This window comes from Phaenicophaeus curvirostris, chromosome 17 (assembly GCF_032191515.1).
Source record: "Phaenicophaeus curvirostris isolate KB17595 chromosome 17, BPBGC_Pcur_1.0, whole genome shotgun sequence".
NCBI lineage: Eukaryota > Metazoa > Chordata > Aves > Cuculiformes > Cuculidae > Phaenicophaeus > Phaenicophaeus curvirostris.
The window spans coordinates 10,209,025-10,236,544 of NC_091408.1; the positions used below are offsets into that span (position 1 = coordinate 10,209,025).

At 38.5% G+C, this 27,520-nt stretch overlaps 1 protein-coding gene across 5 annotated transcripts; it reads right to left on the reverse strand.

Annotated features, from left to right (window-relative positions):
* Positions 1-176: 176 nt before the first annotated feature.
* Positions 177-26,555, reverse strand: GOLGA3 (golgin A3). 5 transcript variants are annotated; one of them, XR_011338677.1, is made up of 25 exons: positions 26,252-26,555; positions 22,658-22,939; positions 21,658-21,770; positions 20,484-21,175; positions 19,089-19,200; positions 17,670-17,976; positions 16,857-17,059; positions 16,361-16,498; positions 15,568-15,729; positions 14,391-14,759; positions 13,303-13,380; positions 12,757-13,020; positions 12,160-12,254; positions 11,255-11,471; positions 10,429-10,572; positions 9,619-9,816; positions 8,967-9,083; positions 8,337-8,476; positions 7,437-7,569; positions 7,116-7,238; positions 6,566-6,730; positions 5,424-5,587; positions 4,157-4,399; positions 3,370-3,458; positions 177-986 (listed from the first exon to the last, which is right to left on the reverse strand). XR_011338677.1 is itself a non-coding variant. In XM_069871261.1 (24 exons), the coding sequence occupies exons 1-23, from the start codon at positions 26,382-26,384 to the stop codon at positions 4,192-4,194; spliced, it is 4,557 nt and encodes a 1,518-aa protein (XP_069727362.1). In that variant the 5' UTR covers positions 26,385-26,555; the 3' UTR covers positions 177-3,458; positions 4,157-4,191. The 5 variants fall into 5 exon arrangements, 3 of the variants coding, with proteins under 3 accessions (XP_069727362.1, XP_069727363.1, XP_069727360.1); XR_011338676.1 differs by having other exon boundaries at positions 3,370-4,399; XM_069871261.1 differs by having other exon boundaries at positions 177-3,458.
* Between the last annotated feature and the right edge of the window lie 965 nt (positions 26,556-27,520).

Consider the following 27,520-nt stretch of genomic DNA (forward strand, 5'->3'; position numbering starts at 1 on the left):
ATACAAGCACAGTTGACTTCAGATGCGTGAAAAATCACGTATTTCAAAATAAGATTTTTTGTTTCCTCTTAAAGGTGGATATACAGCGTTTTCAGAATCCTAAACACAATTACTGTCCAAAACCAAAGATGGGACGAGAGCAATTTCTCTTTAAAAGTAGAAACAACATGGAACCCTTTACCAAAAATAGTTTATTGCACAAAACCTTTAAAGGAATTCCTATGCACGTAATTTTTATAATCAACATGCTTTGTATGATCATAAACATTATTGGTACATAGCGTAACTCCTCCATCCCCTGGGTTATCTGCTCGAGAATATAACGTGATTAACTTCTACTGTTACAAATACAGCCTAAGCAGACATGACTGGATGTCATGTATAAAACAGGACGCTATTTCCTTTACAATATCCAGAACATCCTTCCCTCCCCTGGAAATCTGTGCACCTGTATTGGAAATCGGGCTGCCCTACTGCTCAAGGCTGAAATGTTTACACATTAGTAGGAGTCAAGAGTGATCAAATGACAGCTGACAAGCATTAGTAATTACTTTGGACTGTAATTGCTTTCACATGAAAATATTTAAAGGCTCTGGTCAGAGCAAGTCACATGCAACTATTCACACTTCCCCAGCAAAGTTAATAAATCGTACATCAAATCTTTTGCATCATCAGTAGTAAATTTGTCATCTTTAAGTTAAATTTATGTTTATAATACTATCTGTTGCCAGTGCACCTTTGATCCTGTCACAGCTAACATTAACACATCCGTGCCACTACAGTTCACTCCCCTTACAGAGGAATAAGTAATCCAGGAAAATATAAGCACTAGAACTTTCATTCTGAAAATTTACTCATATCAAGTTCTCACAGATTTCTGCTAGAATATTGCCTGAAAAACCAGTATTGGATAAGATCCTCCCATTGCATGAGGGGGGAAGAGGCGCAGCTGATCCCAATACAGTGCACAAATATTTCCAAGAAATCTGGAAGACAACAGAATGGAGCATTATGCAATGTTCAGCAACACCAGGGACTCAGTAACTAACATTTCTTTCTATTGTAGGGTTTGCTAGGTTGTGTGTCTTTTTTTTAAATGTACAAATATTCAAGAGTCCTCAAAAACCAAACAGCATCTGAAAAAGTAATGCAACAGCATTTACTTTCATCACTTACTGCATCATTTACTAACATTCTCACATTACAGTGACATTTCTCCTTCATCAACAACAATTGGTAGCAACCATTGAAGAAACAGACACGGAAAATACATTCTGTTGCTTGAAAAAGAAAAGAAAAAAAATCTTTAAGAGTATTCTTCAGCTTTTTGTCTGATGTATTTGGCAGAGCTGTGACAAATGGAGGGGAGGCAGTTTTCATTCCTACTAGTTTGTTTTATTGCTGAAACAGCAGAGACTCAAAGCTCTGTAGAGCAAGCATGCTCAGCCTTAGGGCGAGACTTTATAGCAAAACAACTATTTCTCTGCTTAATTAAGAAACAGGTGATGAGCTTCAAATAAAAGGCCTTACTTTTCTCACACGCTGCATGCTCCTCCTAGGAGGTTTCCCAGTGATTTCTATAATTTAATTGACTTAGTACCTCACCAGATTTAAACCCTAAAGTCCCAGTGCTTGTCATTCACTAACAGTATGGTACTTCTGTTTATAGAAAACACATGTGCTGAATATAAACTGAAAATACCTAGTGCCCAGGTACTTCGAAAGAGACACACAGAGGGTCTGTGCGGAAATCTAATCTGAGCACTTCACAACAGCTCCTTCATCTTTACTCGATTGTATAAGCTCAGATGTCTCTGTAAGGAGCAAGTGAGAGAACACAGCACTGTACTGGAAACAGAAGGCAGTGTGAATATCGATACAAAAGAAAAGCAGGTGTTCTAAGGAACTATGAAGGTTTCTAACAATTCTTCTGGCTTCTTTCACATCAGATAAAACCTTTATGCATACAATTGTGGCCAAACTTAAGAGATGAAAACATAATGGATTCTTAACTGTAGGCAATGTATTTATTAACATGAACATCAACATTAACACTGCGTGTTTTTTATTTAAAAATCCTGAACATCTGATAAGTTTCTTGTACTCAATATATTATTATGTAGTTTCAATTTTGTTCTTTAACAATACTGCCTATATTTGTTTTAATTCTTTGAGCTCAATATACAGGCAACTTCAAGAACATGACAGCAGCAAGATATTCGGTACCATTTACTCTACAAAGGAGACTGCAGCAGCATGCAGACATTAATGTGTCCAAGCTACTCTGTAACGCTTTTAACTGCTTTTCAAATTGTTTGGTAATTCTATATGACAGGCATCTAATGCCACGCTTTCACCACTTCTAAAACTTGGACTTATGGCATCACTTGACTTTGATCCCAATAAAATGCAAGTTAAAAATCCAGTAGCCAAGGGCCATGAAATCTGTCAGTTTATGCACCTTAACTGCAAAGTGTTCCTAAAGCTTGAACTGGTAATTATGAGAAATCAAACTTTATCTAAATATAGGTGGGTTTGGGTTTTTTATTTGGTTGACTGCTTATTTTTTGCCTTACTACAAAGCACACTACAATAATTTTTCCCCCAAAGCAACCAAGTCAATCCAAAAGCTGCAACAGTTTCTTTGGAAAAAATCACAAAACAGAATTTTATTTTTTCCCCGGCCACTTAAGCTACTTGTATTTATTAGATTTTTTTTTTAAAATGCCAAACTACAGTGGATAGAATTGACCTGATTTCTTTTAAAGACAAATACGTGCCAACGCACAAGTTGCCACTAAATCTTCCAAATAATGTCGCGTATGTTTTGATTTGTGCTTTAGCACATTAGGCAAAGCAGTATCTCCACACTGAACTTCTGAATGAGGAGAGGGCAGATGTATCACTGCACAATGAGCCACATGGAGAAACAGGACCAAAGGTGAAAGAATCTAAAGCAGGCTGCTTTAATTATAATCTGGTGGTCAAGGTGCTCTGCAGAGGGGCTGCTGCAGTACTAACATTTCCATTCGTGGTGGAAACCTTGTCATGGAGGGTGCAAAAAGTAGGGAAGTGTGTGGGAGAAGATAAAGCTAATAAAAATAATAATCTTATAGGCATTATAATTTTGTCTTTTAAAGTAAAAATAATTACATTTCTCAAAGCTCTGGCTTTAGGGGCTAATTTCCCTATGCCATTTGTACAGTATGTCAAAAAATAGTGAACTTAAATGTAACATTAAAACAATGACAGTAACAAAAACCCTCATGTCAGCCTTAACTTACAGTATATAAGCATATTAAAACAGATATTCAAAGTCAGAAAATTATGATTTTTTTTTTCTTATATATATATATATTACACACATACCTTTTTCAAGAGTGTCTACTTCAAAAGTTGAACTAAAAAGGTGCAAGTGTTTGTGCAGTGAAGAAGCAAAGCTCCCTACTGGCCTGCGACTGTAAAAGAAAAACTGTTGATTCAGAAAACATCCCAGGCAAATCTGCCAAAGGTATACGTACTGGTCTGCATTGCTTGTCTTTACAGTCTCATTTCTTTTGCTATAGGTCAGAGGTCACCTTCACAACTAAAAATGGCTTCAAATGATTTTTTTTTTTTAAGTAGATACTTGTATTGTGAATTTCAAGAAAAAGAGATTATAGGAGGGAGGAGAGAGGATGCTTAGAATATCCCGTTCTCAACCACTAATAATGGCTGAAGATAAATAGAACTTAGTTTTCCTTGTGATTTAGATACAACCCAAGATGAAGAAAAATAACACTTCCCCCCCAACCTCAAATTAAAAACTGACACACCAAAACCTAGATGTTACACAATTAACAGTCATTCCTTAAACTCATCCAGCTTGAATGAAGACAGACCTGGAAACAGATGCTCCTTTTGACCTCATTTTAAACCTTAATTGGAATGTCTCCCTAACATCCAAAATTAGTTATATTTACTCAGAAGTCCCCAACATGACACAATTATTATGGTCAGGTCTCAAGCAAACCCTTGCAGCAGCATGTTCTGTACTTAATATTTCACCAGTTTCTCAAAACCATGCCCTTTGCTTCTACAGGCAAAAGTACAACTCTGAACAGCATTTTAAAAAATGAAATAAATAAATAATTTTGATAAAGATCTGTTTACATACTTAAAGCATAGGAAGAAAGATAGCTGACAAGGAGGTTATAGTGTCAAAGCTTCCTTGTCACTAACACTACAATTCTGTTTCTTTTCATCTACAGTAGGAATCTCCTGCTGGTCTGAAGCAGTTGCAGGACTGGCAGAGGTAAGGTCCATGAGCTGCCCCTCAATCTGAGTCCATGAAGACATTGATTCGTGTACTGTAATGGTGTGTTCCTCCATCTGACGCTGAAGGCTGTCCATTTCTTGCCTTTTGAAAGTATCGAGAATAAAACAAACAAACAAAAATTAATAAGCAAAAAGCTAACTGCTAAATGCAAGACCAGAAAATTACGTTTCTGCTTCTTGGTAGCTGCTGCAAGACTATCTAAGCTATAGCTATATACTGGAGAAAAAAGTCTACAGGAGCTTAGGAACTGTTTTTCTTCAATTTAAGAGCAAAACAAAAACAATATGCTTAATTAAAAAATAAGGGCCAACAATGCAGCAGCTCCTCTGCTGCACATACTTCACAAGAGGGATGACACAGCACAGTCCCCTCAATAGAGGCACTCAGGAACTGCAGCCTGATGAACGCGGCACTCTTGCAGGCATAAAAGACAACATGGGAGATACACGTGAGGAAAGCAGCACAGAAATATAACTAGATAAACACATTATTACTTTATTCAGACACTAGCTTAGCAAAGCAACTAGTCTGGTAGTACAGAATAACAGAACATTATCACAGGCTCACTCCTCTCAAACATCAATTGAAGTGATAACAGCAGCTTGGGTCTCCTAATAACCTGAATGGAATTCCTGTCTTCCTGAAGTTGTAGCTTTCCTGCTCAGAATCTCATGTGCAAACTTATAAGGCAGGATCTGAAAGCTTATTTTTGGCAGAATGAACATCCTCAGTAGAGATTTCTTATTAACATACTGCCTGAGCTCCTATTGCGAGCAGCCTTTCTGATGCTGCAAAGAGAGAGGAACACCAGCTTTGTCACCAGCAAGAACACCTACAAATAGCTGTTTCTGGTTTGTTCCGCTGTGTACAACTTAGGATGCACAATTTGTCTAGTTTATTGTAAAGGCTTCTTCCCCCATTTCATTACCATATAAGCAAGCACCTACAATGACAGGACATCCTACTGTCCTAAATACCGTCCCTAAATATGGTCCCACAAAAAGGAAAAGAAATAATTTAACACCCTTTCTTCCTTAGGCTGGCAGCTGGCTTCTTGGAAAGATTTTTAAGATTATTTAATATGGTTGAAAATAACAGGTCATACTTTAATTGCCGCAGACAGCTGTTCAGATTTTTTAAAGGCTCCTTGCTCACAGCTGTCGATGGTTTCAACAGTTCTTCCAACAGGGCAGCAGGCACTGGACAATCAGGAATCTTGACAGGAGTCACAGGATTTGAAGAGTTATTCTCTCCTTTCAGTTCCTTCCTCTAGTTAAAGGAAAAGAAAGCCAAAAATACTATTACCTTATTTCATCAATGTCATTTTTACCACAGTCTCACATAGCACTACTGCTGTATCTGCATTATAGAGCAAGAATCAGAAGACACCATTCTTGTTAAGTTTCATGGGTCACAAGCTGAAGTTCCTGATCTAATGCCATCTGCTAGCCATGCTCATGAGTAAACAAACAGCATCTAGAAGGACCTACTCAAGAACTCACCCTACTAAAGAAAAACTAGGAAGGATTTAAAGCAAATTACTAGGATCCTCACAACAAATTTTAATAACATTCTTTCAGTATAGTTATGAGAACAGTCCAGGAAAGTAATAAAATCAATCAAGTACAATCAAAGAAATCCTGTAAATTCTGGAACCTGAAGGATGAGGTATCAGAACCAAAACTAAAAGAATGAAAAGCAGGCTTCTATATGAAATTCTGTCTCACTAAGTGACAGAATTACTTCAGGGAGAGAAAGAGATCTATTATTACTGCATTTTGTGTGCACTAGCAGCAAATCATAAAACTGAAAGAAGCCACCAGTAGTTACCTTTTGAAACTGTGGAAGAGTGAAAAACTAGACAGCATGGAGAGGGTAGACATGTGAACATTAAGAAGGTATTGATTATAGGAAGGTATTAACTTCATATTTGCCCATGTTTCATTATTTAAGTGCTACTTTGTTGCCTTATAAGTTAAAATGTAATTGTAAGATAACATGCTAAACAAAGATTTCTTAAGTAAGCGGTGTCAAGTCAAAATCAGTGCAGTTACTTTTGGCTACAAATCTTTCTCTGTTTATTATTTAAATATGAGAACATCAATAAGTCTGTGTCACAGGCAGGCATTTCAGTTCAGAGTTTTCATCAGATTTCCTGCAGCAGAGTTAATTTCTGGTACTTAATTTAAGAGCATTAGTGGAGTATTTTCTAGTAACCTACAACACGTATTCTTCCTGTTTAAATACCTTTTTCATCTTGCCGTGCTTCAGATCCAACTTCAGTTGCTGGTTCTGCTGCAGGAGTGACTTCATGCTGTTCTTCAGTTCAGTCACTTTAGCCTGCAGCATAAACTTATCTTTCTGAGTCGCTGACAGGTCTTCTCTCACCATTTCCAACTCTGTCTTGATATTCTAAATGGAAAAAGAAGGAATCAACATGATACATGGAAATGTATCAGATTCTGGAAGAAACTAGATAAAGAAACAACACAACACTGCTATTTGATACCAAGTTTCCCTGGCAGAAAACAAAAAATTAGAGTAAAAAAAGTCAGTAGCATATTTCAGTGGTGTATGGTTAAGGATGTAAGAAGGTAACAGCACAAAGCAAAACTAAGAAAAGCCAAGACACTGCAAAACATACAGTGAATAAGTTTTTATGAATAAAAATCTATATTAAAAAAATCAGAGAAGTATTAGTGTAGGTATGCTTTTAAATAATAAAAATATTGTTTTAATGATCCTCCCACAGCAATAGCAGTTACTCATCAAAATCTCCACCAGCTAGATTAAATACCTGCAAGACACCTTGTATGCCTTCTATCTCTTTGTGGCTGCGCTGTTCACTCATATCCAACTGCTGCTTAAGTGTTTCAATTTCTCTTTCTTTTCTTTCTACTTCCCACTTGAGGTCTTCCACCTACCAGTGGAAAAAAAGGTATCTTTAGAATTATCTATAGGTGCAATCAACACAATCTGAAATATATTGTGTTTCATGAACCCTTCTTGGTTCTAACAAAACCTCGCAAAACTTCATGAAACATGCTGAATTCAAGATAAATGAAATCATACAGTGCGTCATAAATAAGGATAAACACAGGAATTGTGCGGTTTTTACCTCTTGGTTTACTACAGGCTGTTCACTGAGCTTGTCATCCAGCTTTTTCTGCAGAAGTTGGAGCTGAGACCTGGCTTCTGACAACTCTTGCTGAAACTGTGATACCTCCTGGGAATGTTTTCCATCCTCTACACTGCACAGCAGGATTAAGAGACACAGCAGTTATTCAACCTGGCCTTTAAAACAACTATTTTATTGGGTTAGCTATGGAATCATAAATGACATGACAGAGCATGGAACCTGGTTAGTTATAGCTTTGACTGAAGGCTTTGCCAACACATTCACAGTAAGTTAAATCGCAAAAATATTTTATGAGACAGATGCATTAAATATTGCAAAAAAATTTCCTTGAGCATTGGTAATAGTAGTTATAAACAACAGATTATGTAGAAAAAAAGAAAAAAATAACCCAAACAAAAAAACTCGTCAGCAATTTTGCTTTTGTTTTAGGAGAAATAGCACTAATCTTATATCCATTCTCACGTAGGTCTGAATTTCTCACAGTTTAAGAAGACAAATTGAATTTGAACATATTGCTGAATATATTCAACAAATTCATCCTCTATGTAGTTCCTCAGGAATGTGGAAGAGAGAAGAATAACAGAACATATATAAAGTGTTAATCCTTACTAGTAACATGAAATAGTAGAAATCTGTGTTGAAACTGTAAAGAAAGCAGATGACAAACCCTAAACACGGTGTACTTCAGGTCTAACTGAATTATGTAGAGACAAAAAAATGCAAACATTCACCTAGAGTCCAAACATGCATCTTATAGTCAGGCTCAGCATTTCAACACAATCCACTCCAGAGCAGCAAACCCAAAAGTTCATTAATGGGTGGCTTTTACTGAAAATTTGTGTTATTTACTGTTCTGTAAGAACTTGGGCATCTACTTACTGCAGTTTGTCCACTTCAGCCTGAAGGGCTTGGACAAGCAGTTCTTTGGCATGAAGCTCTTTCTTGATTTCACTGAGCTCAAGCACAGCAGCTTTGTAATGACGGCGGTTATGTGCTGCATCTGCTTTGGCTGCTGCTTCCTACAAGAAAAAAGATGCCATTTTTCTGTTTTGTCACTGTAGGTGAATCATAAAGGAAGCTAGACTAAAAGGGTAAAAAAAAAATCAAGAAGGAAGTTGCATAGCTGTTAACACTACTTTCTTTATCTAAAAACCTTATTGTTAGTGCTGTTATCCTTATTAACACTAATGGTGGTTAATAACTGTATGTAATAGAAGAAGAATATTTGCTGGACTGCTTCTTCATTGTGAATTTTTGGATGAAGTGTCATGACTTCTGGGTATGTTCCATGCATTACAATTCATAATGGAACTTCCCTGGGAGTCAATGAGTATGCTTAACAGAGGGCACAACAGAAAAGACATCAACTGAGCTTTCAGACACTGGCCACCACAACAGAGACTCTGCAGGAAGCAGGATGTTCTAAGGCACAGATTTTGTTCCCAGCTTCTCAAATATTTTACATTTAAATCACATTTTAAGTACATAAAGCAAAAGATGAATCACTACCTGCTTCTTAAGGTCTTTAACTTTTGACTTTTCTTTCTCTAAGGAAGCCTGTAAAGCTTGAATAAGTTGTTGCATTTGTTGATCCTCCTCCTCTTTCCGCTTTAGGACTGCCTGAACCTGTAGTACATCACAAAAACAAATACACATTTTGTGCAGATTCACTGGAAGACCTGAAATGTCAGTAGAGGAAATACAAACACAAGCCAATGCAGGGACTGTAAAACCTCTCTCTGCTGCTCATGGGTAACTCTTTCCTTATGGTACCCTTCAACCCTAAGAGTAGCTATAGTTAAATGGTAGCTCATTGCCTATATTCCCATTTGCTTATATCCCATAAATACAGTACTATTGGAATAAAAATCGTTCATTTCAGTGAATTCATACATTACAGTTTGTATGTTCCAACTAACATATGTGAGCCACACTTCCACCACTGGAAACACTTTAGTGTGATTTAAGTTTTAAAACAGCCCTGTTTAGTGCAGTCTCATTTCTGATCTCATTTAGACCCCTGTGTTACTGCTGTTACACAACACATGGGAGACACAGATCTGGAGAAAATGCACCAACTTTGTATCATGATTGATATATCCTGCTATCAGATACATGAGCTAATTCCCCTCTGAAGATATTGCATCAAAATGTCAAATACCTGCAGATGGAGCTGCACCAAGTCTGCCTCTCTTTTTGCTAATGCTGTTTCAAGGATATTGTTGTGCTCCCGCAAAGCGGCGTTGGACTGACTAAGACCTGTAAGTTTTCCACGTTCGTGCTCCAGTTCAAGTGCCAACTTCTTATTAATTTCTTCTAAACGTTTTATCTTCCTCCTAAAGCCTCTAGATTCCTGAAGCTATAGCCAAAGGAAAAAAAAGCAAATCAAACAAAACCAAACAAATCCAGATTACTGCCACAAAGAACTTGTGAGCTAAACTCATTGGATGTCTTGCTTTCCCAGAATGAGATTTATTTTATCTTTTATAAATCAGTTCAGTTAGGTTCCTTTTTTTCCTTTTGGAAGACTAAGATGCTTGCTAGAAAAGCAGAATTCAGGAGTACCGTTCAGGTGCAGATCAAGAGCAGTCGATATATAATTTTTTCATGTGACCACCACTGAACACCACCACTCTGCCCTCAAAATCACAGAGCATCCATGACTCCAAATAGTTTCAGAAGGTAATGATTCATGCATCCTCACCATCTCATGACCAGACACAGCTGGTATTCAATATGGGAACTACTTTTTTCTCTCATCTTCTTTTCCCCTTTACAATAATTATTCATGAAACCACAAAGAACCAGCACTGGGCAGCAAAATTAGCAAGTGCCACCACATGATATTTCCTATGTAAGGTTCTGATTTCTTGCACTGTTGGAATAAAATGATTATATTACTATTTCTCCCTGCCTTTCAGGCACTTTTTACTGTCACCTTCCCATCTACCATGCAAATTCAAGCAATCACCTCATCCTCAAGTTCCAGCACTTTCTCTCTGTATTCTTCAAGCTCCTGGCTGGTAAGTGAAATCACTTCTTGCAACTCTTTTTCCAACATCAATTTACTGCTGCTAACAGCTTGTAATTCTGTCTCCAGAGCTCGAATCTTTTCCTAAAGACAAAGGGATCATAAGCATGATTAATATGTCACCATCTACAGCAGTAAATGTTTTAAAAAGCCTACTTCTCTAGCAAATATTAAACAAGGTGATAGTGTTTAATGTGAAGGTCTTGTCAGCACTTTCTACTCTTGCATCCAGCTACTGCTCTAAGTACACATGGTATCTTGCTCCATTGGTCCAAGGAATCGGAGCTTCCCCCAGTAAATTAATTTTCTTATCACAGGCATAACATATATAAGTAAGTTATGGCTGCCCTGAAGGACTTTTAACTGTCAATGAGAAAAAAGCACCAGGAGTTCAAACTTTGGAAAATATTCAGATGCTGACCCTTTAAAAAAACAAACAAACCCACGAGAAACCCAACAATAAAAATTGATCACAAAATTGAGCACTAAGGCTCATCATCCTCTTCAACTTGGATTGCACTTGGCAACCTGAAAGATACAAGTAAAATTAAGAAAACCCCACTAACCAAACCAAGGCCTGCCGAATCACCTCTCTCAAACGTAGTTAAGGAAATTCTCAGTGCTCAGAACACTGATACCATGTTCTTATCTAGCTTAATATTTAATTTCTTTTCATCACTTTAGCGTAAAATAATAATTCAAGACTTTATTAAATAATAAGATAGCTCTGTCCTTGTACTAACAACATTAAAAGACATCTGCATACTTGAGCAATCTGGTTGCTTCCACCATCAGTGATTTGCGCTTTCAGTTTGCTCAACTCTGCTTCAGCAGATTCCTTTGCAGTGAGAGATTCCTGCAACCGACGACTAAGAATGCTGACTGCATTCTCATAGGCTTTATGTTTTGCTTTCATCTCTTTCTGAGCACTTGTCAAATCTGACCCTAGACGCTTCATTTTCTGTTTCTGCTCAGTAATGGCTCTGGAGCGAAAGGAAAAACAAAACATCAGGTAAAACCAAAAAATGCCTGAAAACAGTATTGATAGATTAATTTTTCACATGGTCCAGCATTAAACAATATCCACTTCTCTCCCCTTGTCCCAAAGTCACCCACCTCACCAGAGAAAGCCATCAGGCTGGTAAGGGACAATGTAGCCCTTTGCAAGAAAATACCTTGACAACTCTTGATAACATTCTAAGAAAATACTTACAGTAATTAAGACATCTTTGTCAGAACTGTCAAAACTCCAATATGGAAGAATATATCCTACTGTCTCTAAATATAACACAGAATTTAGATAACAAAGAGAGATCCTTTATCGGAAACAGTAGGTATCATAAAAACCCTGTGATCCCCAGGGGAGGTTCTCATTACCACCAACATTGTAGCTTGTCAAGGGTAAAATTCAGTGCCTGATAATTACGATTAGCTCTAGTATGTATGTTGCATGTCACATACTGTTTGTTAAAAGCATAAGTGAATCAGAGGAGAAGCTGAAACTTCTGTGTAGCATGCAACCAGCACTTCACTACGGATATGACTGACTCTCTCCGACAACTTAAACTTCCCAAAGGAAAGTCTAGGGAATAGGAAAAGAGTGATTGCTAAAAAAGGTGAATGTGAAAAACAAATGTTGTATTGTTTTGCCTGTGCTAAGAGAACACTTACTGTTTTGCTTCTTCTTGCATTTGTTCTACTTGTTGTTTTAATGCCTGATTTGCCTCAGCAAGCGACGCCATTTGTTCCTTATCGAACTGCAAAGACTTAATAAGAAGGAATAAAGCACTCATGAGAGTAAGAAAAAAAAGCATATTTGCTGTATGTTGGACTATAAAAGAATAAGCATGAAATTTCAAAATTACTTCCACCTCTAAATATAAATTGCTCCAAGGTTCTCCATCTCCTTTCTTTTACCTTTGATTTCTCCTTTAATTCCTCCCTTTGTGGCCACCACTATAACATGTATGAAACAGAGTTACAGTTTGGTCTTTGCTCTTAGACGGAGTTCAGTTTGGGATCAAGGAAACTGCTTCCACATCACGCCTCTACCACTCCTGTAGCATGCTTCTCACCACGAATTAACACGAGACGTTAACAGGCAGTCATGTACTACAGAATTGTGATAGATATATGCTCAAATGTTTAAATATGTACCCAAGAACCTTAACTTGCAGCTGCTCATTCTGTTTATTTCCATAGTTAATGCGAATAGCAAGGTATCCTGGATATAACACCCTCCAGTCCATTGCGTAATACCTTCCATACCTGTAGGCGTGTTTCCATATTGTCTCGTTCTTTCTGCACTGACTGAAGATGATTTTCTATTTCCACCATCTGCTGGCGAACTTGAGATACTTCCTTCTGTAGTTTTGAATGTTCAGATTCAAGTGACTGTTTTTCAGCTTGAATTTTCAGTAGCTCTCGTTTTAACTCTTTCACTTCTGAATCCAGCCGTTTCTTTGTAGCTTTCAGTTCACTAATCAGCTGGTCCTTAGAACTTGCATCTCTTCGATAAGCTTCCACCATTACCTTGGACACAAGAGTTTCAAGAGGACTATGTCAACTCGGTTACAACTTTCTAAACATAAAAGTAATTTACTACGAAGTATTTACTGGTATTCTTTTTGTGGGAGGCGGATGTTAAACGATACAAACCAGCATCATCATCTGTAACATATTTACTCTGGTTCAACGACTTGAATGTAAGCTCACGTATCAAATACCAATATGTATCAGCAGTTCATAAAAAAAACCCTCTTAGAGTGTTTATAGCAGTATGGGATATATTTGAAATACTTTACTTTTGCTTACCTTCTGCTGCAGGAACTGTTCCTTCACTTTTTGAACCTGTTTTTTAAGGCTGGCATTTTCTTGTTGCAGACTTTCTACCTACCAGTGGGAAAAAAATGCAAACATGTTCCTTCAAATACCAAATGTCATATTCTACATTATTTCAAGCAGTGTCACTATCTTTTGCTATGCTTGTACCAACTACCTAATCTAATAAGGATCCTGTTTCTGAGATCTCAATGGCACCGTTAGACAATACGTTTTATACAGACATACGTGCACACAGGTCACCACATAGTGAGTCCTGGCAACCCTCAGGAATGCACAAAGTTTTCTTATCCTGCCACTAGAATTCTAGCATGCATCATTAGCATACGCACATTATATCCACATGGCCCCTGTTCACACGTACATAAACAAATGAAGAAACCAGCTGGTTCTTTGAAGGAAAGAGCACGGTCTTTATGTTAAGTATACTTCCATAGTTACTCAATACTTCTATTGGTAATACCATCAGGTGCCATTACTATCTTCAAAAGAGATCTCTAAAGATTACCAGGAATACATTGCTAGCAGTATTCAACAAGAAAGCTCCTCCTATGGAGCTCAGGTGCTCCAAAAGATACAGAGCATACAAGACTATTGAACTAAGGTTCGAACGGACAAGTCACCATATTTAAAGCAGTCACAAACAAATTACTGCATAAGGAAGATGTTTGGCCCACAGTACTGCTGAGAAAATAACTTCCAAAACTGTGACCTGTACTCAAAATTGTTGTGTTTTAAAATTGGAAGATTTTAGAAAGATGGTGGCTTTTGGAAACAGCAAACAAGATCAATTAACCTTAGCTTCCCATCCCAAACCACACAAATGCATATAGATAGAGGGATATTAAACCGCAAGCTCATCGACAATGTGTCAGGATGTAAAGTGTCAGACAGACTACCAATAAGGAAAGATGAGAGTATTAAAATACTCCCACTAGTGGAGCCTTGCAACTACACACCAGTGTACCAGTCTCCTCTCATGTAACTGGCTCTATCACGTGCCTGTGGCAACATCTACCTGCAACAGCTAATTAAATAAGATACTTTTAGGGATTGATTACCTGGCTTGACTTGACTGCCATTTCTTGCCTCAGTTGTTCTAAGATTTCTGATGCTACTTCTGTATCTTCTCCAAGGCGTGTTACTCCTTCATCAAGTTGCTCTTTGCTTGCTTTTGCTGCCTGCAGAGCTACTTCTAAGACAATCTTCTCATTCTGCAAATACTGGATCATTTCATCTTTAGAAGTAGCGTCACTTTGGAACTCTTCTAATCTGGCCTTCAGTTCATCATACTGCGTTTGCAGGTCATCCAAGGACTGCTCTTTGGTCTGCAATGCCTCTTGGGTCAGAGTTAATTGCTTCATTAGGTCTAGGTGTTCTTGTTGTAAAGACTCAAGCTGCAGATCTCGCTGTTGCAAAGTCAACTTGACCTGAGAAGAAGCATTTTAAGATTAAATTCATACAAAATGAATGTTACCTTTGCAAATGCACCCCAATCAAAATAAAATCCTTTTATTAATGTTTTAGCTTCTAGGAGAAAACAGCAGAAGGTGAAAGTGCTTTCTAACTTTCCTAGGCCACTTCTAATTGCGCTAATTGCCAAGTACATTGATCGCCTCCTGCAGCACCCATAATCTTACAGGCCAACCAATGACCAGAATGACAAACCTAAAATACTCCTAAGTAAGGTTCACAGTATTCTAAATTTTTATTTGAAAAATGTGTCCGAGGTAGATATACCAGGTAAATTCAGTGTTATTCGTGATAATGCCATATCATTACATGTAATATAATACTGAGCTATCACGTACTTCATCTCATTCCAGCTCTTGGCATCCTGCCATTGTAACATTACAAGGTTAAAGCAGAACTCTGTAGAGAAGTGCAGATGTACTACAGTGTAAGCATATATAATGATATCCTGATTACCTAACAACTTTGAACATGGATTTCTGCCTCTTGTCTGTACTTAGAATAATCACATAGTGAATTCACTAAAACAAGCACAACATCTACAGGATGATACTTCTGAAATTTCAAAGAGGTATGGTTACTGAGATGGTCAAAAAAAGTGAGCCTTTTCACCTGGGATAGAGTAGCTTTGATATGAACTTCATTTTTGGAGCAATCTTTCAGATTTTTAAAATGTTTACAGCTCAGGACCTATTTACTATTGCCTTTTCAGTCAAATAAGTATTTCCCTTGAATCTCTTGGGAAACTGCCTAACAACAGCCTACCTTGTCCAGTTCTTGCTCTAATGTTGCTGCAGAATCGGCCATTTTCTGAAGCTGTTCTTTCTCATCCTCAAACTCCTCTAGTTTTCTCTGCAAGTCTTCTTCCACCATGGTTTTAGCCTCCTGGATCTGCATGAAGGCAGCTTCTTGATCTAACATATCAGCCTGCACAGAAAAAAGCGAGGAATCAACAATTTCAATGAGGGGGAGAAGCAGGAAAGTAAAAAAGAAAAGGGAAAGAAAAAGCTAAGTTATCAAGAAAACTGTCAGAGAAAAGACACAAGCGAAGTAATTCCAATGTCTGCTTTGCACACTTGCATGTCTTCACTGAAGTCACCCATTCATACACTTTAAAAACAGAGTAACAGTGAATATCTCATCTACTTGTGACAATGTGAATTACTCTTAAATAACACCATGTCCTTTCTAAATTAATGAAATAAAACGTAAAGAAAAAAGAATCTTTATTAAAAATCCAAAAGCTATTTGGAAAAATTCTGAAACAAAAGAGATTTCCTTGGATGTTGTAGCTACTCAGTGAAATAGCAATTCCTGTGATTCACACAGCCACTATTGGTAATACTGGAGATAGGGCGCTTCCATTAACCTGCAGATTCACTGCCCTCTGCGACTTAGAAGCAGGAATGTCATTGGTATTCAATAGGATTTAACGTTCCAAGTACTTCTTACTGGAGGACAGGAAGGACAAATCAGAGTGCTGGGCAATTTCACATGCTTAAGAAGCACTTTACTGACTTAGTTTAACCTCCAATTCAGTTTTCACCTACAATCATACCTCAATATTTTGCAGCTGTGCTGCAATACGCTCCTTTTCTTTAATAGATCTGTGCTGGGTTTCAGTCAGCTGCTGAGACAGTGTGACGTTCTCTAGTTTCAGATGTTCCAACATACCTGCTTGAGTCATTTGCCCAGCCTAAGGGAAGGGAAAAAAAAAATCAGATTAACACCAACAGTGAAAATTTGGCTAACAAATTTAAGAGTTTCAGAAATAAGTTAATCACATTGAATCTATCTGTGCTATTACTTTCACAGCACTGCAGATCTTCATCCACAGAAGCCAAGTGCTTTGGTTAAATACATGCCTCAGCATTAATGTGGACTAACACCTTATGATAAAAACCAAAACATCATCCCCCCCTGCTTTCCACCTGAACAAATGCACAAACAAGATCAGCTCACTTCTCCGAGCTCATAATAAACGTCCTCCAGATAAAACTAACATCAAGCCCAACAGATTCTCAGTCCTACTATATGCAAGCACATCATAATACCTGTATATTGGCCATCTCACTCTGCAGCCTGACACGGGCCTCCTGCGCCAGCACAAGCTGCTGCTGGTACCACTGCCGCACGTTTTGGAGTGATGTGATTTCTGTTTCCGATGCCTTTAACTTATTGGTCAGCGTGGTCCGTTCCAACTGCACCTTCTGGAGCTGGTTCTGCAAGGAAGCCAACTGCTGTCGCAGATCATGAACTGGAAAAAGAAAAAGAACTTAGATTAGTGCACTCCATCGTTCTATTTTTATGTACACATTTTCAACAATTATTGCTACATTCATAGCTTTTTCTATCGTTTTTCCTTTCTTTTTGAACAAAACCATATATGCCTAATTACATAAAGATTGGCTTTTCCTGCAAAAGTGAGGGGATAGGTTAGATTGAAAAGCATCAGGTCACAAGCAGAATAAAATTAATGAATCACTTCTATAAGCATTCACAGCTCCTTAGAGGCAGAAAGTTTGAACTAATTAAAAATCAAGAAGCAAGTATCCTGACATGTAGAGTCATCATTACAAATTAATATTTGCACAATTTTCTAAAAACCATTAGTCCGCTGTCAAACAGTTACTAGGCTACATATTTATGCCTCCCTCTCCAAAAGCTGTCAGTGGCAGCTTGCAAATTGTAGCACGTCTGAGACACAAAATAAAAACCAATCATCTTTATATTCAGACCATTTTATCAGTATGGCAGCAATGTAACACAAATTAAAATGCTTTCTTCTTCCTGGACTTCAGAATTACGTTGAAATAAAATGATTTAAGGACAACAAATTTTAAAGATAGATATTAACTTCACCTCACCTGTGCTATCTCGGGTGAGAACATTTTTTTGCATATCTTCAACCTTCAGCAGGAGTCTTTGGTACTGCTCCTCTGCTAACTGCAAATCATTATTTGAAGAAGCCAAACTAGCGTTCTTTGCTTCCAAAGTACTTTGCAGGTCAGCCATTGCTCGTTCCAGGTCCCAGCAAGACTGCTTCAATGTGGCCACTTCTGAGCTCAAAGATTCCTGCTTCTGCTGGCTGTTGTGGCTGTGCTCCACCTGTGCCTGAAGCTTCATGTTCAAAGCTGCGAGTTGGGCTTGTAGCTCAGTCTTCTCCTTGAGAGCCTGAATGTGTCCAGAAAATCAAAATACAAAAGTCTTAAAAGAAAATACATTAACGGCTGGCTACAGAAGATGCCCAGCAAAATGGCTTTGCTAAGACAAAGGGCACTTGCTTGTAAAAAATTCCACCCCCCATGGAATTAAAACAGCAGAGAGAATACGCAAGAGAAACAGCCCTGTAGATGCCATGGTTGGTGAAGGAGGAGGTGCTCCAGGTGCTGGTGCAGAGATCCCCCTGTAACTCATGGCACAGACCATGGTGAGGCAATCTGTCGTCCTGTAGCCCATGGAGGTTAACAGTGGAGCTTACATCCACCTGCAGCCCATGGAGGACCCACATAGGAGCAGGTGGATGTGTCTGAAGGAAAATGGAAGGCCCATGCTGGAACAGAGTCCTGGCAGGATCTGTGAACCCATGGAGAGAGAAGCCCGTGTTGGAGCAGGTTTGCTGGCAGGACTTGTGGCCTTGTTGGGGAACCACACTGGAGAAGTTAGTGGAGAAACTGCAGCCCATGGGAAGGACCCACATTGGAGAAGTTCATGGGAGGTACCCCATGCTGGAGCAGGGGAAGTGTGTGAGGAGTTCCCACCTTGAGAGGGAAGAAGCAGCAGAAATTATGTGTAATGAACTGACTGTAACCCCATTCCCTGTCCCCCTGTACTGCTGTGGAAGAGGAGGTAGAGAAAAATCAGGAGTGAAGTTGAGCCCAGGAAGAAGGGAGCGGTGAGGGGAAGGTGTTTTAAGGTTTGGTTTTGTTTCTCATTATCCTACTCCAATTTGGTTGGTAATGAATTAAACAAATTTCCCCAAGCCAAATCTGTTTTGCCTGTGACGGTAACTGCTGAGTGATCTTCCTGTCCTTATTTTGACCCATGAGCCTTTCATTTTCTGTTTTCTCTCCTCTGCCCAGCTGGGGAGGAGGAGCAACAGAGCGGCTTTGCTGGGCACCTTGCATCCAGACAGGGCCAACCCACCACAGCATCTTGTAAAGTATCTTATTCAACAGTGTTTTTACAAAACACAATTCCCACAAGTAATGAGCAGGAGGCTCTTGAAAATTAATTAACAAATTAATATAATTTGCTATATACAGAAATTCAAATTAATTTTCTACCTGATTAGCTTCTAGTGAGAGTGCTTCTAGCTGCCCTTCAAGTCTCATTTTCTCCTTCAGAACCTGCAACATTTCATCCTGAGTTCCTGCGATAGAGCTTTCCATAGAAACACTGGAGACAGAGACAATACATACAGTTTAAAAGGGTTCGAATACAACACTCATCTAGCTGAAGAAAAGTGAAGCTGAAGTTAAGAGGTACTCAGGCTTTGTATGTAACCTAGAATTTAAGACATTTTTTCTGTCTTTGTGAAGGATCCAGAACGCAGTGAAACAGTGTTTGTTCCCATTCAAAGAGATAAAGTAATTACATTCATGCAAAGGTTTTATACATTAGTTTCCTACGTTTGCACCAACAAGTGTGGCACCCATAGGTTACGGAAGTGCAATGGTTGACTTAATTCTATCCTGTATCTGCACATCCCATCATAAGCAGACAAACAGATATAATGACCATGCAGAACCTCCACAAGTATTGTTTGTTTTAATATGAAGGTGCCTGAGAAATACCAACAGCTGCTGCAAAAGAAGGAAGAAAAGGTGTTTGGTATAAGGGATTTCTTATGCTCCTTCCCAAGGAGGCACAGTCAAGGTGTCTAGGGCAAAAGATCTTCTCTCTCTTATTATTCTAATAGTTAAGTTTAAGCTGGAATAATTGTTGACAACTGATTTTACTTTAACATCTTGGGGCATTACACTTCATTCCAACAAAGGAAAAAAAAAAGTAATTTCAAAATTAGCATGTAAAAAGCATGCATCTGTAGACACCCGACCGAAAAAAAATCACATCAGCATTATTAAGGGCTTCACCAGTTGTCCATTCACTTGCTGAATCACAGTTTAATACCTACTATATACACGTAAGCTTGAGAGACTAAGTAAATCTCATTCTAAAGTGCTGAAGCGGATGACAGTATCTAGGACAAGACTCTTGGCATTTATTTGAGGTCTGAAAGGTACATGCGGACATCAGAAAAAGGACAATAATAAGTATAAGGACAATAATAAGTATAAGGACAATAATAAGTATAAGGACAATAATAAGTATCACTGAGTGAGGTCTACACTTTCAGACTTTGAAGACCAATGCCACATCAGAGATTCAGTGAAGGAAAGCCTGCTTCTCAAGAAATAACAGGAAGAAGCAACTGCTAGCAGTATGTTTAATATACAGTCAATGGCAAAAATGTCTTTCTCTAAAGACATACTTAGCGAATAGGTACTCAGGTGAAGTGTCCTTTCAGTTTCTTTTAGAATCTGTAAGTTAACAACAGATTTCATCAGAATGAATGCAAGTTAAAACTGAATCCAAAGGCAGTAGAAGAGTAATAGGCTGTCTATTCCAAGAAAGCATAATCCCTGATAACGGCCTGGGCATATGGTAATCTTTCTTACCTGCTAGAAATACTGTCTCTCCTACTCCGTACCTCCCCATTAACTTCTTGCTCTTGGGCCTGATGCTCCACTGCTGCAGCCTGTAGCACATCACTGATGGAAGGGAACTGCCCCATTGCATCAGGATGTATCTTCTGACCATTTATTGTGTACAGAATACTCTGTTTGCCTTCTGCATTCTGTAAACTGCTATACGGCCCTCTTCCTGAGACGCTGCTGTAGGTAGAGCTGTCACTCTCATTTCCATCCAGCCTCATTCCCACTTCACTCCCATCAATCTCTGAAATGCTGTCTCCTGCCAAGGAGGAATTCTCTATTCGATCATCCGTGTCAGAGGGTAGACTGATCTCAGAAACAACTGATGCTGGACCACTCCTGCTTTGCTTCAAAGTCCCACCAGATGAATCCGTAGCCACAAAATTGCCAGTAGCATTTCCAGAGCCTAAATCTTCAGTTCTGTAGTCAGCCAAGGACCGGATCTTACCGGGCTTAGATTTTGAACTTTTTCTCTCTTTTGAGGATGCTGGCAGTCCCAAGCTACCCAGTTTAGGCCCCCTGGGGACACTTGTCCGCAAGAAGGAGTACTCTTTTGTCATTGCTACAGCGCTAGCTCTTGGCAAGATTTCTGGATTTAACATCAGCTCAGGATCTAGGGTGCTGGAGGGCCGGTTTTTGGATGTAGACTGATTCGACTAAAAGAAGCAAAGAGTCAATGACAAATTCCAGAATATTACATCTGACTCAGCATCAAAGACTTACTTTGCTGTATAACTTAATATGTAAAGCACTTTTACAGTAATATTTAAATATATGCATCATCTAATAAACAACGTAAATTACATCAGCAATCAATCTTATCAAGGCTCAGTATATGCCTGTCAAAAATGGAAAATGATCAAGGTAGACCCCAAAAGCTAATTAAAAAAAAATTCCATTACTTAAGCTTGGGGTTTGTTTTCCCCCCTATTTTAAGTAGCACAAAATGGTATCCTACCAATGAGGTAACAGAGAACCACATTTTGCAAGTCCAGAAGAATGAAACGTTTTCACACATTTGAGAAAACTACTGAATGTTTAACATACAAAAAACAGTAATGTAGAGCACAGAAAGAACAAAGTTTTCAAGCTTCTCGGCAACCCACTGAGTCTAGATAATCTGTTGTGTGGTACTCACTCTTTCTTGATGTCTCTTCACTCTGTATTGTTTGAGCTGTTCTTCTAGCCGTCTTCTTGCTTGAAGTCTTATTTGTTCTTCCTTCTCCAATGGGAGTGAAGACTCTACTGAGCCTGTAAGTGAAAGGTATCTTCACAGTCAAACAGGAAACTCCACCACAGGCAAATGTGACGCAAAAGGAAAAAGCCCCTTCTACCATCAGCAACATGCTTCATGCGTAAGCAAGGAACGCAAGGAAAGCCCATTGGCATGCACCTCAGAATACCCTCTTCTAATATATCCCTGTGTAACCAATGATAAAGCCTCTGCATTTCTGTTGCTCAGTTTGCAAAAGCTGTAGTTCCTCCAGGTATATATAACAAGAGATTATACAGCGAGAACAAAACTACAGCTGTCATTCCATCTCATCTGTCCTGCACTTCTGGCAGTACTAAAATTATAAAACTAAGCAAAACCTACACAGTGCACCCATTCCCTACAGGTCAGAAAAAGATGTTCCCTAGATAAATTTTCTTTTGTTTTTTTTTTTTTGCTAACTCGCACTAAAAAGCCTTACTATGGGAAAGATTTAAAAACATTATTTCAGAAAACTCCTATAACATTAGATACCTTTATATAAAGGCTTTCCCATTCTCTCCCCTTTATTCTCCTCCTCCCTCTGTTACTTAGATTAACATCACCTGGTTCTGCCATTCTGCATTATTTTTTTTTTGTCACCTGTTACTTCTAATAATCAAGAAGATTAGAACAGCTTCAGCCCCAGAAAGCATGAATTCCCCTCCAGTGTAAGAGCGATTTTGAAACGGTAAGGCATGTGCCTTGGCTGCAGCAGAAGGTGGTTTACTGAAAGAAAATTAATTGTAGTTCCAAGTAAAAGCTTACTGCAAAATGAAAGTTTAGTCCAAGCTTAAATGATGTTATAGGATTCTAGAGCCAGGCTCAGAGTAAAAAGCTTTATGCAGCAAGAGAAGCAGGGGCACCATCATAAATAGATGCTTACACAATTCAGTTTCTTGCATGGGAAGACTTAGTTTGAGAGACTGCAAAGCTTCTTTTCTAAGAACTATGCCCTCAGCACTAGTTCCCTGAGACTTCCTTAGGCTGTCATGGAAACCAGTCACACCTGGGGACGACTCTTGACCCTGTGCACTGCTGGTGGGGTCAAAAGATACAGGAGAGTCGGGGAAGAGCGACTCTGGCCCATTCTGGCAGGCATCCACTTTGCTGTTTATCTCCAGACTTCCCTCTTCATTTGGCACTTGATTGACGTTAATACTGGTAGCTGGAAAAGAAAGTTTCACTGAACTACACTTTAAGCCAGACATTTATCTTCACATCTCCACCCAATACAATGCTACCACAACGCCTTTAGACTGTAAAGACAGAAATTGCTAATGACAGTAGCTGGCAGGAGGAATTTTATAAAGGACTTTTGATTCTTTAAATAAAAAGACCAGAACAAGTACCTTTCATTTAGCTTTACTATGTTGCCTTCAAGCAGGACCTCAAACGTGATCATAAAGTATCTTCAAAACCTCACATTGGTTTTTCAATATTGTTAGGTTTAGAAGAATGAAACACCAAGTGTAAGTAACGTGATCTACATCACACTGAGTGGCAACCTACTACAAATAAGACTCAGCAACTGTGGGCCTGTGCTGAATGATTCAGCTATTTGGTATGCTACTGGGCACCAGGAGAAAGCAACCACCATCCCCACTTCCAGCCTGGGCCAAGCAGAACGTCTCTATTTCAAACCAAGTATAAATTCTTACAAGTAGGACGTCTTCACCAGAAGTGCAGGACTAAACTCACATGTATCAAAATAATAAATCTACCAATTAAAAGGAAAGTAAAAAATCACTTTAGTATCAATTGTATCGCCGTTTACTAATACTGGATTTTTCTTTTCCATCAGGAAAAATTCATCTTCAACACTTGACAGGTTTATATTTTGGATTTCTCACACATTTCTGCCTCACTTGGTGGAGGACTACTTACATTTATGAAACTGCTGTTGCAACAAAATTCTGGGCCTAACTTTAAATTCATTATTACAGATCCCAAATAAGCAGGATACTGAAACAGCACTATCTTTTTGTTCATCCTCACACCATGCATCACCAGAGTAACTGGAACTCATTGGAATAATATGGAAGACTTCACTGTTGTTTTCATAAAGAAGTTTGAAAAGATTCAACATTTATGACCACAAAGTATTTGCAAGTAGAAAAACCAAGTTGCCTCTTTCTATTTTTTCTTCCTCTCACAGATACAGACTTGAACAAGCACTTTGTTTGCTTTAAAGTCTGCTCAAAGAAGATGTGAGGGGGAAGAAAAAACCAAAACAACCAGAACTAAGAAATATATCTTCCTCAAACTAAGGGTTTCTAAGATGCAGAAATATTCTGTAGCCAGGAAGCTGATTACCACAATTTAATAAAACTTCAATTATCAATTCAGACCAGACCATTAACATATTGCTATTAAGCTTTCCCCCCATATAATGCCCATCACTACAAACTTCTGAAAGCAAAACAATTGAAAAATATTATCATTCATGTATGTGGAGATTAAAGTGCACCCTGAAATTAAATAAGCTATATCAGAAAAGTTTACAGGTAGGAAGTTAAGATTTTTAAATTGTTTTCCCTTTTGTTATTGAAGAAAGCAAAAGATTTCCTTTGAAGGACATTCAAATTTCACTTCAGAGTAATTTAAAACGCAAAACAAATTTCCACCCCCAGCCATTTGTTCCCACCTCTGTGGTGCATCCTCCCTCACACCACCACAGCTGTTTCTACAGTGAACAAGCTCAGAGGAAACTGACTTTGTTAAAAAGTTTTCATCCTTAGGCTGCCATTGGTCCTCTAAGAATTAAAACACTTCTGTGTATCTTATTTGTCAGATGGAGAACATCTCCAGGCCATTTTATCCTGAATCGGTTCTCTGATTTAGTTCACCATGTGGTCACAAAAACACTTGCAGATACAATGGAAGGGATGGGTGTAACAATGTAAAGCCAGACAGAGGACAGACTGTCTTTTTAATGGCTAACCAAAGGCAGAGTTTAAGGCATTTTAAAACTGAAAGATTGTCAACCCCAAATTTAAAATAGATGTCAGTGCTAAGAATACCCACGAGAAGCTAAACATAAGCTAGCTCGCACATTCAGGAATACTGAATATTCCATCACGTTTCAGAAGCTGCAGCTATTACTGCATCGGGTTCATACTTTATTTACATTTTTATCTTCGTAACTGAGAGTGGTAAACATACACAAAAGAGATGCTGGAGCAAAACTCTGGAGCAATGGTTATCTGGCAACTTCTTAAAGGCATGAGACACTCGGAATCTAAACGCGGTCTTGAACTAAAGTAATTCAATTGCAGTAGTGTCAACACAACTGCAGTTTTCTTACTGGAAGAGATGCAATTAGATTGGTAACAGTAGAAAGACAGCCCACCTATTTGTAAGCCACAATTCAATTGTTTGGATGATGTCCAACAAAGGAACACGTGATCTCCAGCTTCATAAAAGATGAATGAATCATCATGTAACTACACTCAGTCTGATAACAGGCAGGGTCAGAAACGCAAACAAAGCCTCAGGCCTCCATGCTCTTTCCCATGACAAGAGGACAAATGTGGAGCGCAAGAGGAGGATGGAAGGGTAACACCTTCATCACATGATCACCTCCTTCTACACAAGGAACCTCTCTACTTTTGTGTATCTACGCAGCCGCAACATCTACACCTCCTCCACCCATCTACCACCTTATATACCAACATATCATCAAATAGCTGTAGTAGAAACACAGAAACTTCAGCTCAATACAAGGAAGAGATCTTCACAATGAAAGCAGTTAAATACTGGAAAATACCAGAATGGGCAGAGGCTGTTGAACGTCTCTCTCACCTGATTTTCAAAGCCCTATCTGACTTCAACACTAGGTCTGCTCCGTGCATGAGATCAGACTCAATGACCCAGAGTTCCCTTCCAAACTAAGTTTGATTCTATAATCTACTCAGATCAGCATTCTCTTAAGCGTCTTGTAAACAGCTGCATGATTATTTTATTATAGAACCTGTCTACATTCAAAAGTTATTTTGAGATAATTGGGGAGTACATGCCATCATCTCTCTTCCTTAGAAGGAAGTTTAGAGAGAGGTTTTAAGCACATTTTGGGTTTTGCCTAATCAATTTAATTTATTAGGAAAACTTCTTTTGCCAGAATAAAGTACTCCAATCATGAGATAACTCTGTAACAATCATTTCAGAACTGCTTAGTTGTAGAGAATTTCAAATATACAGTCTTGGAAATCCTACCACAAAAGACAGCAGCACCCTGAACAACATATGCTCAAATGACAGCCAGTAGTACTTAAGTTAATAGTTTGGGTTTGTTTGGAAAGAAGTTTTAACACAAAAGGCAGTTTTCCCACAGAGCCATAGCTTTCACCAAACTTTCTTAAAACAGCTATGCAAGAAATTCCTGATCTCAAGGAAAAAAAGTTCTTCAGCATCACCTGAACAACAAAACAGGCTGCTGTAGAGAAGCCTGGGTATGATTTGATGCAGTGAAGTGACTTACTGTTAATGTCATCTGGTATAAGTGGCAAATCTGGCTTGGCTTTGCAATCCAACAGTTCTTCAGAGCTGCTAGGGGCCCCATCACTGCCTCCATTCTCCAAGTGGACGTTCTGCTGGATAGTTGAGGAGTCCATGGTAAAAATGATCCAGATCTCTGGAGTTTGTCTTCTGAATAATTTGCTGCCAAGTGAACTACCAAGTCCTGTTTCTCTCCATTGGCAACAACGGCATCAAGATGTTACACAGAAGCACGGTTCTGAGCTTCACAGATCACAAAAACAGCTTGCAGCCAAAGCTGTAATCACCAAGGAGCGGCATCTTCTAGAAACAAAAGGTAGTAGATTTACAAACATTTCTTAAAACTTTGAAAATATGAGTTCAAAAGAAAAAGAGTATTTGCAAATTACCCACCAGCCCAACTTCAACACACAGGATCAGGTCATGGGGCAGTAACTGAGACAATGAAATACAATGAAGTATCCAGCTTTTGTGAATAAGAAGTGACTTGTTTAACAGCTTTTTTGTTACTTTTTTTTTTAGTAGCACCGATACACCTGCTTAATGATGCAACAAGATAATATTCAGTGAGACAACTGATTTAAGACCATTGTTTCTTTTGACAGAAATGACTGTTTGGCCTCTGCTTTAATAAGTGATCTGGTATCCAGAGCAACATTTTGGATTTCATATAATATATTTCATTTCAAGGACCTACTCCTATTTAATTTTCAATAACTTTAGTTAGAAGACAGCATGGAATTCAGTTTCTTTTTTAAAATAAATAAATTACATCATTATTGTTTACCTGTCTGCAGAGCAATGAGTACAGAGCTTGAACTATTAATTACAGTGCGCTTTGGCAGTCAGGACATGGCCTGGGCTGCAGTTCAACGCTGCCTTCTCCTCTGGCAAGCCAAGAAAATTTCCAAACAGTTTATACAACTTGCAAAGGATTCTTCAGGCATTCAGATATTACCTTTGGGTACAGAACCAGCCAACTAACGCAATCTGACAGAAACTGTTGTACCTCGCCACTTTAAGTATTTAAATTTTGTTCAAATAGTTTCTGACAGCTGAGTCTGGATTACAAAACATTATGGTTCCTATTTACTAAAGAAACATAAGAAATTCCCAGGGCCTGTGGGGAGAAAGACAAGTCTGGAATATTTTAATTGTATTTATACATGAACACAAACACTCCAAGCAACGCTGCTTCTGTATCTCCAGAGAGTATTTGTGTAACTATTACTGCATCAAACTGCCCTCCACC